General features: G+C 41.0%; 1 protein-coding gene across 1 annotated transcript in view; it reads right to left on the reverse strand.

Moving 5' to 3' along the window:
• LOC139713117 (voltage-dependent calcium channel type A subunit alpha-1-like) overlaps positions 1 to 12,770 on the reverse strand; it is a 303,372-nt gene that overhangs the window by 254,187 nt on the left and 36,415 nt on the right. Inside the window, exon 2 of the mRNA XM_071624874.1 lies at positions 202 to 607. Within this exon, the coding sequence (XP_071480975.1) occupies positions 202 to 607 (406 nt within the window). The remainder of the gene's footprint in view (positions 1 to 201; positions 608 to 12,770) is intronic.

The following is a 12,770-nucleotide window of genomic DNA, read 5'->3' on the forward strand; positions in this document are numbered from 1 at the left end:
GCATACATACCACTTTCACTCTTCACATTATCTTCCTCGCTATGACTTTAAAATATCTGATTGATTTCAGTTTTCCCCTCGACATTAGTTCATTTACAGACGATCTAATAACGTGATTGTAAAAATATCACCGCAGCATACACAGCGAACAGACAGAAATCTTACGCAGTATGGAAAATATGTAATGGTGTTGTGACTTACTCGTGTTCTCGTCGCTGCCTCTGTTTCCGAGATAGCTTCTCTTCGTCAGTTTGTGATTTTTTCCATTGCTCGGCAGCAAGCGCTGCGTCTTTTGCGCTGACCTCTAAGCCGTATCGCCGGCTGAGGTATATCTGTGGTTCCGAGTCTTCGTTCTCTTTCGCTGCTTCCTCTTCTTGCTTGAGATACTGCTCAGGATCAAGAGCGATTCCGTCCGAGGAAGAGTGCAGGCTCGGTCTGCGCTGGCGAGCCGGAGAATCCGGGTAGGGTGACTCGCTGTCGGAAGGCACACCCAGATCTGGCGGGATGGAAAGAGCGCTAGCGTTGCTGGCGCGCTTGCGACCAGCCCTGCCGCGTATGTGGACCTTAAGCATGGCGGATCGAGCGCCGATGGCTCCCACGGGCACGGCTGTGGAAAAAAAAGGAGCAAGAAATATTGGAAATAATTAATTTTGGAACAAAACGTGACATGCTTGATGAAAAACATTTCAACAGAATGTATGTGATAAGTTTTATGAGTACTTTTCAGTGATATGACAAACTGAACATCTTATAGAAACGTTCTTACAGAATAATTAGTGTTTGTCATCATTGTCCACATGTTTAGTAGCCTTCAAAGGTCATGGATGGCAATATATAATTTGTAGAGCAGACGTAGATATTTTACCAATTTTACCACAGTAATAATGATTTTTAAAAAATGCTTATACGGACCTATGTATCACACATTCTAAATCCATTTAAAGTTGTTCTGAAGAAATAAAGTAAGCATCTCCGCAGCACTTTCTTTTTAACCAAAAAGAGCACCTTTTAAGAGAGAGAATTCACTTCTCAATCCTAGAAACAAAAGACAACTCCAGAAAAGACCAACAAACTTAATGCACACGCATCACACCAAAGTAAATGCGCTGTTTGCTTGAATCGTCTCAAAATATTGAAACATTACAGTTTCAAATGGAATCTCGCGAGGGGAAAAAAATTGCTGACACATGCAAATAAATGTATGATTCCAGCTGAAATTATTGAACAAAGCAACTGTCTCACAAATTACTCCATGCGCGTAGCAATAAATGCTAGCCCTTGTATTTTACCTCCATTATATCACTTATAAAGAATTTGATAGACCTACCTGAAAATGTATGTGCTTAGCTCGTGTTGGGAATCTTTAAACACAAAGTCATTTGTAAGTGGCAAGTTTAGAGGGCTTTATTTTCTTTTTTATTGTCTATGCACATGACCCTATAAATATTATGAAATTCCTTAATAGATTTCCAGGGCAATTATCTGCAGCAAAGTCATAATTCCAATATCTAACTCCCGTTCACTGAAAAATATCATATAATATAACTGATTATTTCGTCAGATATTGTACTTTGTAGCTTGAAATCTAGAAGCCGTTTCACACATAAAACCAGATGGTATATATCATCGCTCTCATAGCAACATGATGACTACCAGCAGACGAGACGTGTACAAGTAGTCGCTACGATTCATATGTTACACATAATATGCATAATAATACATACAAGCACACAATTAAACTGCCACATGATATAAAACTACTGCACAGCGGGTTCATAGAGATAAGGTGAAAAAATATCAACTGAGATGTTATTTCAAAGGGAAAGTTTGAGGTTAAGAAACGACAACAAAGAGTTGACTACACATGTGTACCGACGGACTAAAATGATGATTGAATTGAATATGCAGCTTCTGTAACGATTGCGCCTGCTTAGTTTTGTGGATATCTCTCTCGGATATTTGAGTTCGATGATACCAGGCCGCATGATTTCATATGGTATAGGTGAGATAATGTACATTTTTCAATGCGCAAGACTTTCCATATTCACAGTTAAATTCGGGGCTCCAACACTGATGATTAGAAGCAATGCCTTTATGTTATCATTCAACTTCTACAAATCACCAGATGAGGTGTAAAAAAAGAGCAGTCCCACATGCTCTATTATAGTTCCATTCACCTCGACAGGACACATCGCTACACATGTTCGTCATTCTCGCGGTTGTCTAGCTTGAATTATCTTGTACCTACAACTACTATGTCATATACAAACTGTATACCTTTCTTTTCTGATTCAAATTTGATATACATAAACCGTTATGTTGTTTGCGAACAGAAGAGATTAAGGAATGTGCCGTTTGTAAAAGAAAATATCGCAAACAAGAAGAAATGCAATATATTTCTTTTCCGTTCATGGATTCTTTCACACTCACAGAACATTACATCCTTACATCCAACTGGACCCCATGAGAAGACAAGCTATTGCAGCTGAATATGGGCTACCCAGCCATGTTGTCTGATGAGAATGAAACAAACAAACAAACAAACAAACAAACAAACAAACAAATGAATAAACTTGTTGAACATGATACGTGACATGACACCCAAAGTTAAAGTATAGGACAGATTGAAAAATGCGTGTGATGATTTCCATTTTCCCTATGTTGAAAAGGAACATCCAAAACACATGAAACCAGCACGACGGGGGACTTCAAACTTCACTCTGACAGAATCACACACTCCGTCATCACAAACTTTCTCCATCAAGTCTCTCTTTTTCAAATGATTGTCATTATTATAGTAAACGGTTACTTGTATCTATACAGTGTGGAGAGTTGGATACTACACGTGTAGTATCATTCGCAACGCATGATGGCGCTAGTTCAGTGGGCATCACAGAAGCCTCATAGCCTAATCATGGCTTTGAGTGCAATCGTATGGAGTGCAATGGCATGACCAATGCTTATGCGCTGCTGATACCGTTCAGAACGCACCGTCACTACAGATCGCGTTGCTGAAGTTGATCTTTGTGCAATTTGTGGCATTACCGATCAGTGTCAGTCTAATAGTATATGTGCCTCAATAAGCAACGTGTACTATCACAGTTTGTTCACCTGATCCTGTTATGGTTTTGCAAATATATTAAGACTTCATTGGAGGTTCTATAGACGCTGAACATAACGTTCGATCATGTGTTCCCCTATCAACTCTGGACGCTTATCTTCCACGTTCTCTTACCTAATAGAATAAAAATCTTGTTCTCAACCTGTACACAGCGATGACCTCTTTGGACCAGTACTACCTGTTCCACTAATACTGCACCTGTAGTCTGTACGAATACTCTCACGGTTCATTCCGGTCAGCCGTGATATTCCTACGAGTGTGCCGGGAAATCCAGTGCAGTCAAATTTTGCCCTGCCGAATGCCGAAGTTCACCCGTTCATGATTTCCATCCCGTGGTCCGAGTTGCGATGTAGAGTTCACACACATTCGATGCGGTATATGTTTGTTTGGCCTTAAAAAGAGGGCAAGTATAGTAAGCTTGACGCCCTAACCCTAACCATGGAGCTGGGTAGCTCCATGCCATATGCCCCAACAGTCATTGTGGCGAGAAAGTGAGTGGAAGGCCGAAGGTCAAAGGTCACCCAACTTCAACCTGTGGCTGGTGTATGTCGGACGCACAGTGGCCCAGGTGTCCCATACCAGAGAGGTTTTCTTCTCACCGCCTCCCCCATCCCCCCCCCCCCCCCCCCCCGCCCATGCATGTGTCGTAGTGTTGGATAGGGAAGTTAGTATACAGGCAGGGAGGTGAGAGGAAAGGTATCACGTGTGTACCTCCGTGATATAGGCAATTTCTTCCGTTTAAATTGATTTTAAGGATAAATCTAGTGAAAATCTGTATAAAAAGCCTTTGGTATTCCTCCATTTTAAAATGATTCGATTTTTATATTTTTTATCATATCTGTTTAACTCAACATTGACAGGGAGAGGAGTATATCGCCCTTTTCTCCCATCTTCCGTCTGGAAAACGTGAGAATCATTTTGCAGAGAGAGGGGGAATAACATTCACGAGAATGGACATACTCGGTCTTTTCAACCAGTTATTTTGTTCAATGCGCACATATCTATAGATATGGCAAGCATCCTTGTAAACTTCAAGAAGAGAAAGAAAATCAAAACATTTTGTCATATAACTCATTATTTGATCAACACCAGACTATACGCTGTACGCAGACAACGTTTAGAGGGCTTTCAAAGTAAGAACAGTCTTTGAAAATGTGCGCTATATGATGTGGGATGGCTTAAGACTGGTGTTTAGAAACTGGGGGGGGGGGGGGAGGAGGAGGGGGGGGGGGGAGGAGGGGAAAAAAGTTCGTAGAACGGTCATCGCAGCGGGCAATCTTGTCATTGCTTGTTGTAGGGTCTAGAGGTCGCTGTTGTAACGCCGGGTGACTTCCAGACAGCTGCTGCCCGTGACACTGCCGGTAAGACTCCCCGTGGGTAACATCAAGCGCGCAAGTGTATAATTTCTGCGAAGTTTGTGCGTGACCGTGTGTCAAGTATATTTCTATCCATTCTGATAAGAAAATATTTTTTATGATTAAAGACCAATAATGATTCGCGCAAGTAAGGTTGTATTCTAAACACTATTTTCAACACATATCTGTTCATAAGATAGGGCCTAGGTGGTCATATTAATAACTTATGACGTGGTCTTACGATGTTATACATACATATTCGATATTAGTAGGGCAGATATGTAACAAAAATTGGTCGAAATGCTCACATCCGGCGGAAAGTATGAAATTTTGCATATAGGGGTATTTTGGGGCGCTGATTTCAAATATTGCCGGATCCAAGAGATCTGATCACGGGGTCGGCCGCCACTATGAATTCCAATATGGCCGCCATCACAAAATAAATTCAAAGATCCCTATCTTCAGTTCTGAATGACCTGTGGCACCAAAATTTGGTACACATGAGCGTTTTGACACATTGAATTTGATGACAGATTGATTCGGAGTGTCTGACAAACATCGAATGGCCGCCATTTTGAATTCCAATATGGCCGCCTCGACGAAATATTCAGAATCCCTATCTCGATTTCAAAGTGGTGAGTGACCCTGAAATTAGGTGTAAACAAGTATTTTAACATACTGAGTTAAAATATTAACTGATGTGATGTGTCTGACAAACGCAATGCCTGCTATTTTGAATTCCAATGTGGCTACGAAGACAAACATCACGACTAACATTCACGAGCATGTCAAAAAGTGCAGCAAAAAGGAAGCATAATGCACCTTTCACTGACGTCACAATGTAAATACATCAGCGCGCACTCTATCAGTTACAAACGCGCGCTCAATCAGGTAGCCTAATTTACAAACCCGACATAGAGATTTTCAACACTCCAACACAGCAAATATGTATAAAAATTCAAATTGGCTGCCGTGCAGCTTGTCAGACATATCAAATAAGTCTGTTATTGAAGTCATCATATCACCATTCTTTTATATATCAAATTCCAATGGCTAATGTCATTCAGAACTGAAGATAGGGATCTTTGACGGCGGCCATATTGGAATTCAAAATGGCGGCCGACCCCGTGGTCAGATCTCTTGGATCCGGCAATTTTGAAATCAGCGCCTCAAAATACCCCTACATGCAAAATTTCATACTTTCCGCCGGATGTGAGCATCTTTTTCACATATCTGCCCCACTATATCATTTGTTACTAAGCTCACGCAATCACACGTTTCTTTCATTGCTGTCAACTTCAATGCGTCGGGGATCCGGGGGGAGGGAAGGGGGAGGAGCAACAGCCTGATTTTATTACTGTACCATCCAATAATGAAATCTTAACCTCATAATTTTCGTTTGCAGCATCATTATTGATGGCAAATTCATATCTATTCTTTGAGTGTTACCATGCAAGTACAGTCGACAAATTAAGTTTCGAAGATTACGTGTGTGCAACGGGCGAGTCCACCTACAAGTACAACGTATATCTAGAAATGTTCACAGTTCACCCATGGAGATTCAACGTATGGTTCACTTGTATGAAGCCGATGTGGGTGAAAGCTGCCCTGTGAAATGGAACGTTATTGGTCTGACTGAATAGATTTCAAGATTTACCCGAATAGGCTCCGATTTTATTGGTTTATAAGCTTTGTTTCGGTACCGCTTCATTTTTTCTTACTCCCAAGAGTTCGTTATCTCATGGACCTACGTAGGTCCATGGTTATCCTGCGTACTAAAATGCTTTTCTGGAGTAGCAGAGAAAACGCAACTGAATATCGCTTGCATCTCAACTACGCCACCAAGCTACATTCAATCGCCGCCCTCACTCGACGAAATGTCGTTAGCGCATCCATCGCCGCGTCTCCGATATTCATCCCTCGCTACATTAGTAACAGTGTAAGTAGTAGTAGTACATAGTGCGTCTGCTTTCGGCACGCGATGAAAAAGTTATCGCACACCAGCATGCCGTGTGTAAACAGAAATATCCCCGGGCTGAGGAAACTCAATCCGAAGGTGGAAAAATATGGACTGGCGAGCGAGTGTAACGTCAGTCGTTTACGGAGGGGAGGGGGGGGGGGGGGGGAGGCTCAATTCCGTCTGACAAGGGTATTTCTGAAGATCATGTGCCGCGCGTGGGTCGGATGACATAACGTGCAATTTGGGGATGGTTGCGGAATGGAAATATCATTCTTGCCGAGCAGGGATTTCTTCTTCTTCTTCTTCTCCTTCTTCTTTTCCCTGCTTTCTCGAAGGACGTGAAATATTAACAGCTGGGGAAATATGAGGGATGACTCGCGGAAGAAATAAAACAGTACTAACGAGATAAATTTGAGCGCGTAGCTGTGGTACACGTTGATGCCTGCTGATCGTGAAGAACATGTTGGTATATGTATCAGGAATTTAGAGATCACGCAGAAAAAAAGTACAATGAATTCATTTAAGGAATTAATGTTCTTAATGTGTAGCCTACTGTGAAGAAAACATCGGCGGTGCAAATAACGTGATCATGTCATTACGATCTTAGCTTACCCGGATTGGGATGTTATTTTTTGATATATATCATTTTTTCTTCAAAGGCGGAACAACAATACTGAAGTACTTTCTGATCATTAGAAAATTTATTTTAAAAAATGACGCCAGTTGGGGTCCCAGAAGCCATTTCATTTTTCTCTTCACAAGTGAGTAACAAAACCTGACAGTTGTGAGTGTATTCTCGATTTCGTCTTTTTGCGTAAAGTGAAACTGACTATTGATCTAAAGTCTTTCTCGATGCGTCTCTATTCGGAAATGAAAGATACCTATGTGAGCTGATGCCTTTTATAGGATAAAATGAGCCAAGTAGTCGGTAAAGAAGCATTCTGCTGATTCTGAACGACTCATTTGATACCTTATATTTCGACATCAAGGAAAGACTTTATTTTTAATTTTCTCACAGAAAAGACAGTGAACATCGTGCTGTACGAAGAACGGACGAGCGTTGGGTGGCGTTTCAGCTCTGTGACACAGCACACTATGGGTATGTGTGTGTGTGTGTGTGTGTGTGTGTGTGTGTGTGTGTGTGTGTGTGCGTGTGTGTGTGTGTGTATGTGTATGAGTGAGTTTTTTTGTGTGTGTGTGTGCATATCATGAGACAGAGAGAGAGAGAGAGAGAGAGAGAGAGACCCTAGACACCGTTCACGCGGCGCAGCATCGCAGAAAATCCCTGTGACGCGTCGTCAGCCAACTTGATCACGTGGTCTTATTTCTGCTGGCGTGGCGCCGAGCAGACGACGAACCCTACCACGAGATGGAGTTGTCTCCATCCGTGTAGAAGGCCGGGTGGTTTAGCGGCGGCGGCCAAGGCGTACGCGATGTGGGACGAGAGCTATATCCCGCGGAGTTACATAAACAGTATCAATAATTAATCCCCGAGCCTAGTTTTTTTTTTCCCCTCGCAAGGACTGGCCGGATAAGTCTCCAATTAACGAAATGGACCAGCCCCGTTTACAAACAATCGTCTCCAACCCTAAAACGTCTACAGTGTATTCAATGCGGTGTCTGCGTCTTGAAGGCACGTTCTATGTAAGTTTTGCAAAGCACTCATATTGTAATGATAACATAACTTAAGGATGACAAAGCAGTACTGGTGTGGGCTTGATTTCATCAGAAGAGAATCAACTGTCATTAGAAATGATAAAATTGTCACAAATTGACTGGGATATGGACATGTCTTGAAACAATAGATAAAAAATATATAAATACATCAAATCATATTAATAATGTATAATCATACATGAAACTTTTACATCGTCTAGCTGAACATGCAAGTGAATTTACTCCAATAGACAATAAGGATATGCATGCCCAAAACTATCATAAAAAAGAGTTGACGATATTCAGAAATGCGGCAAAAGTATTCACAAGCGGGCTCGCTAAAACAAAATCATTGATATACTCGCTGAAATGTACTGTTGACAAACTTCGGTCTCTTGCTAAATAATCTGCATAATGCCGCAGTAACAAGTCAAATTTTAAACGTCGTGGCTCCATTCACTTTGGATGCGGAAAGAAGTAAAACAATACTATGAAGAATCAGTAACTAACACTTAACGCAGAACAGTATTATAAGGTCTCAACACAGACATTTTTTTCTGGTACATTTCACATTGTCACGCATTGATGACGTCAGAGACGGCACGCCCCAAGCACTGCCACCTACCCCAACCTCTCTGTTTATGACGACACATTCGCTCGTAAATCAGCCGAACTGGAGACGATGTGTGGAACACACACACACACACACACACACACACACACACACACACACACACACACACACACACACACACACACACACACATACTATGCCGCGAAGACAGTACGGCGCAAATCAAATCATCGTCAGTAGTTTTGCACATGTATACAGTATATTTCAGCGGTACATTATCCTTGTGTTTATACCCTTGAGTAATAGGAGTGTTTCAAGTGATGTCGTACCATCTACAAACAAGGTGACCAGAATATTCTTCCTGCGCACACTTACAGTAATAATTGTTACGTAATTTCCTGCAAAGATCAAGCTAAGAACTTTCCGGTGACATATCATCTCCGCATGGAACAAAATTAATAATCTAACCAGCCCTCTGATTTAGCGAGTCATTAAGAAGTCAAGGGGAATACCAGTATACCACAAACATAATCTTGCACGAACAACTGACAAAGCCTGGCTTAACAGTCAACTTTCATACTCTGAAAGACTGTCAAGACAAAATCAACTTGTACGCAAAATGAAATGAGGAAAAAAAAATGTTGACCCTGGTCTTTGCAAATAGACGTGCGGGGATGCAGAATCCAGGTCATTCACTTAATCAAACATCACTAGTGGTACTTGATCAGACGAGACAGAAAAATGAGGTGAAATCGGCTTGAGACGATCGGGCTAAATTTGCTCGGCGGTACGAGTTATTTTGATATCATTGTGCCATTCTATAATCGCACGAGGGTAACCCGGAGATGAGGTTGGGTGACGAGAGAGCCGATGGAGGAGAGGGGGAAACGAGACGAGATGACACAAAATACAGCGTTAGAAAGAGATGGTAAAGAGGAGGGGGGATAAGAAAGGAAAGATGAGGATAGATACACATACATACATACATACATACATACATACATACATACACACACACTCACACACACACACACACAAACACACACACACACATATATATATATATATATATTTATGTATATATATATATATACATAGATAAAGATATATAGATAAAAAGATATGTTGATGGATAGATACATAGATACATAAATACATATATAGGTAAAAAGAGATAGAGAGAGGTAGATAAATATAGAGGTAAATAAAGAAACACACATACATACATACATACATACATACAGAGATGTAGATAGATAGATACATGCATAGATAGATTGATATATATATATATATATATATATATATATATATATATATATATATATATAGTGGGTAAGAAAGAAAAAATGGAGGGGAGGAATGGATTGAGAGATGGACGGGATTAGAGAGAAAGAGATAAAAAGAGATATATAGATAATACCATGAAGAGAGAGGGACACAGACTGAGAAAGGTAAAGAAGACGCTTGCATAAGTAGGATACCACTGAAATGGAGAAAGATGGATAGAGAAAGAAAGGTAGGGGAATTGAAAGAGAGAAATATAGAAAGAAGAGAAGATGGATGAAATGAGAGAAGACTTACCACGCTACTGGCCGATAGAGATTTATTTTGTGGCCGAAAAGGAAGAAACGCAAGGTCATTTCGCTCACTCCTCAGAACATCATTATACGCATGTTTTTTTTTTTTTTTTTTAAAGAGGTTAGGGCACAGCGAATTATCACGTCGATGACAATATTGCAAGTCATTGTGCACTCTCGAAATACTTTTAATGTGTTACGCTGTCAGATGTATTGATTCCAGATTCTACCATTATAATCTGGGATGAATGGATGTCATTGTTGAAGATGTTGATTTATATGACGTGTTGTGTATACAGATGACTATCATATGAAACGCAGGTACACAAGACACACACTCAAAATACACAAGTCTGCAATGTAGAAGGGGGAAAAAAACCAACTATCATCGTACATTCACTTTCGCGCAATACGTCTGCAATTTCGATTTCTGCCAAAGCCCTCAGGCAAACAAACATACTGAGGGCGCTACTCCGAAGATAAAAATGCAGAATATCAACTCCGTACAGTACTTCGCGGATGTTATCAAGGCAGGCCCAGTACAACCATAGTTTACCACCATCCATAATACCTCTGTACATTAATATGTACGAAAGGAAGGAGACTAACGGGAAATGGAGAAACTAGATCTCATCTTATTTCCAGCTGTTTTATATGGGTGACGTCACGGTCACACAGGGAGGTGATAGCCCCACCCCTTCCCTTGGTCCCAAGACCGATATTGTATAGGTGACAATCAAATCACTTCGAAATCGTCTTATGTTTCTTTAGTGCTACCCAGACCTCCTCTCAAAGCTTTAGCTCTCCTACTTTTAGTTAGGTGACTTTCCTTTTAAACTACAGCAGACTATTGCCACACGATGCGGAAAACTTGATTGTAAAACGGGACTTGAGTTTTAGATAGGTCCATGCTTGTAGCTACAAACGGCAGTTAAAAGCAAAAATCATCGTTTGATCAAATAGCAAATACTGGAATACTTGAATCAACTAAACTTGCTTATGCCCCTTCTGAAAGTCATAGACACCAACCATACACAAGACACTCCGTAATTTATCAAAAACAGAATTATCATCATCCCTACAGTCTTTGATGATGGAGATGGAGAAGATAGTAGATGTATACCGGCAAAGAGATATCAATAGCATACGTCGATAATTCGGGCTATATACCGCCATCGCATCGGGGACAAATGACGATGGGCTTTCCGGCCAAAAAGAGATTCGGAGCACGCTCCCAACCTCGGCTGAACCTTGTACGGCGTGAACGGGGTCCGCAATCAGAGAACTCCATCGGGAATCGTTACGCCATTGTTAACACATATGATGAGGACGAGTGAAAGATAGAGAAATAGAGTAAGTAAGAGAGAGAGTGAGAGAGGATAGGAATATAGAGAGAAGAGAGAGTGGGCGAGAGAGAGAGAAATGGAGAGAGGTAGATATTTGAAGCCTATACTGTGCTGGTCGAATTTGGTCTTCAAACCTCATTTGATGCCCCCTTCAATCTCAGTAATACAACTTCCGGTCCTTCATGATTAAATCGGAAATGATAATGCTTTTCCACTAATGACCATAATGAAGTTCTGATAGAAGTGGGGAAGGAGATTTGAGTTTCATCTGGATGGCTTTAGACGAGTCTCATTGCATTCTATTATTGACAGTCTCTTCACATTCAATTATTCATGTTTTCGGAACATAAGCGACCACAACACTCCCCTCTTACTGCACTACGTTTCTAAGGTAGATTTGAAAACACTACTTCAAAACATGGTTCATCAACTGCCTGTGCACTTGAGAGGAGCTCAATGACAAAAGTATTTTAATCCGTTCACACCGAGACCCTTAAATTCCCATAGACGATGTACAGGACTCGGGAGGTTGCCGCATACAGTGGATTATACTGAATCGATACAACGCGGATCTGCAAGGATTTATTTATCAACTTATACGCTAGATGGATATTACAAGTCTTTCTATTCTAAAACACTGATCATGCTGACAAGAGGTGCACTTCATGCGTTCTTATTAAATTAATTGGAACTCGGAAATTGAGAGATTATTGAGAAAAACAAAATGAACAGCAACTTTCAAATTGATTAGCAATCAGCGTATTTGCACATGTATAGCTGCTTTGCTGTTGGTCGAGTATAGACGTAAAAACGGTCAAACACATGCTGTATCGACATATATTTGTATATCCCACTACAGTGAAGTGAACGGCGTGCAGTCTAGGTTGCTTCAACTCGATTGAGTATGCTTGACAGCACGCACCCTAGGCATTCAAACGGTTACTGCATGCTTGGGAGATTTACGCCTCATTAAAGGTCTATCACGCAATGCTGGGAGTACGACATTCTTCGGCATGGTTATATCGACACACTGTCACTGCTAGAGGTCAAATGGTATGATGACGATCAAAGAGACTTGTTACGTAGCGCTGTACTCTTCATGCACAACATCAATGTAATCTTGAAAGACCGAAATACACTTTAACCCTTCAAATCCCGTAAACCTCAATTCCGTGGTA

Source organism: Diadema antillarum, unplaced genomic scaffold, assembly GCF_040938485.1.
Source record: "Diadema antillarum isolate AM-2024a unplaced genomic scaffold, OU_Dant_1.0 scf00000042, whole genome shotgun sequence".
NCBI classification, from domain to species: Eukaryota; Metazoa; Echinodermata; class Echinoidea; order Diadematoida; family Diadematidae; genus Diadema; species Diadema antillarum.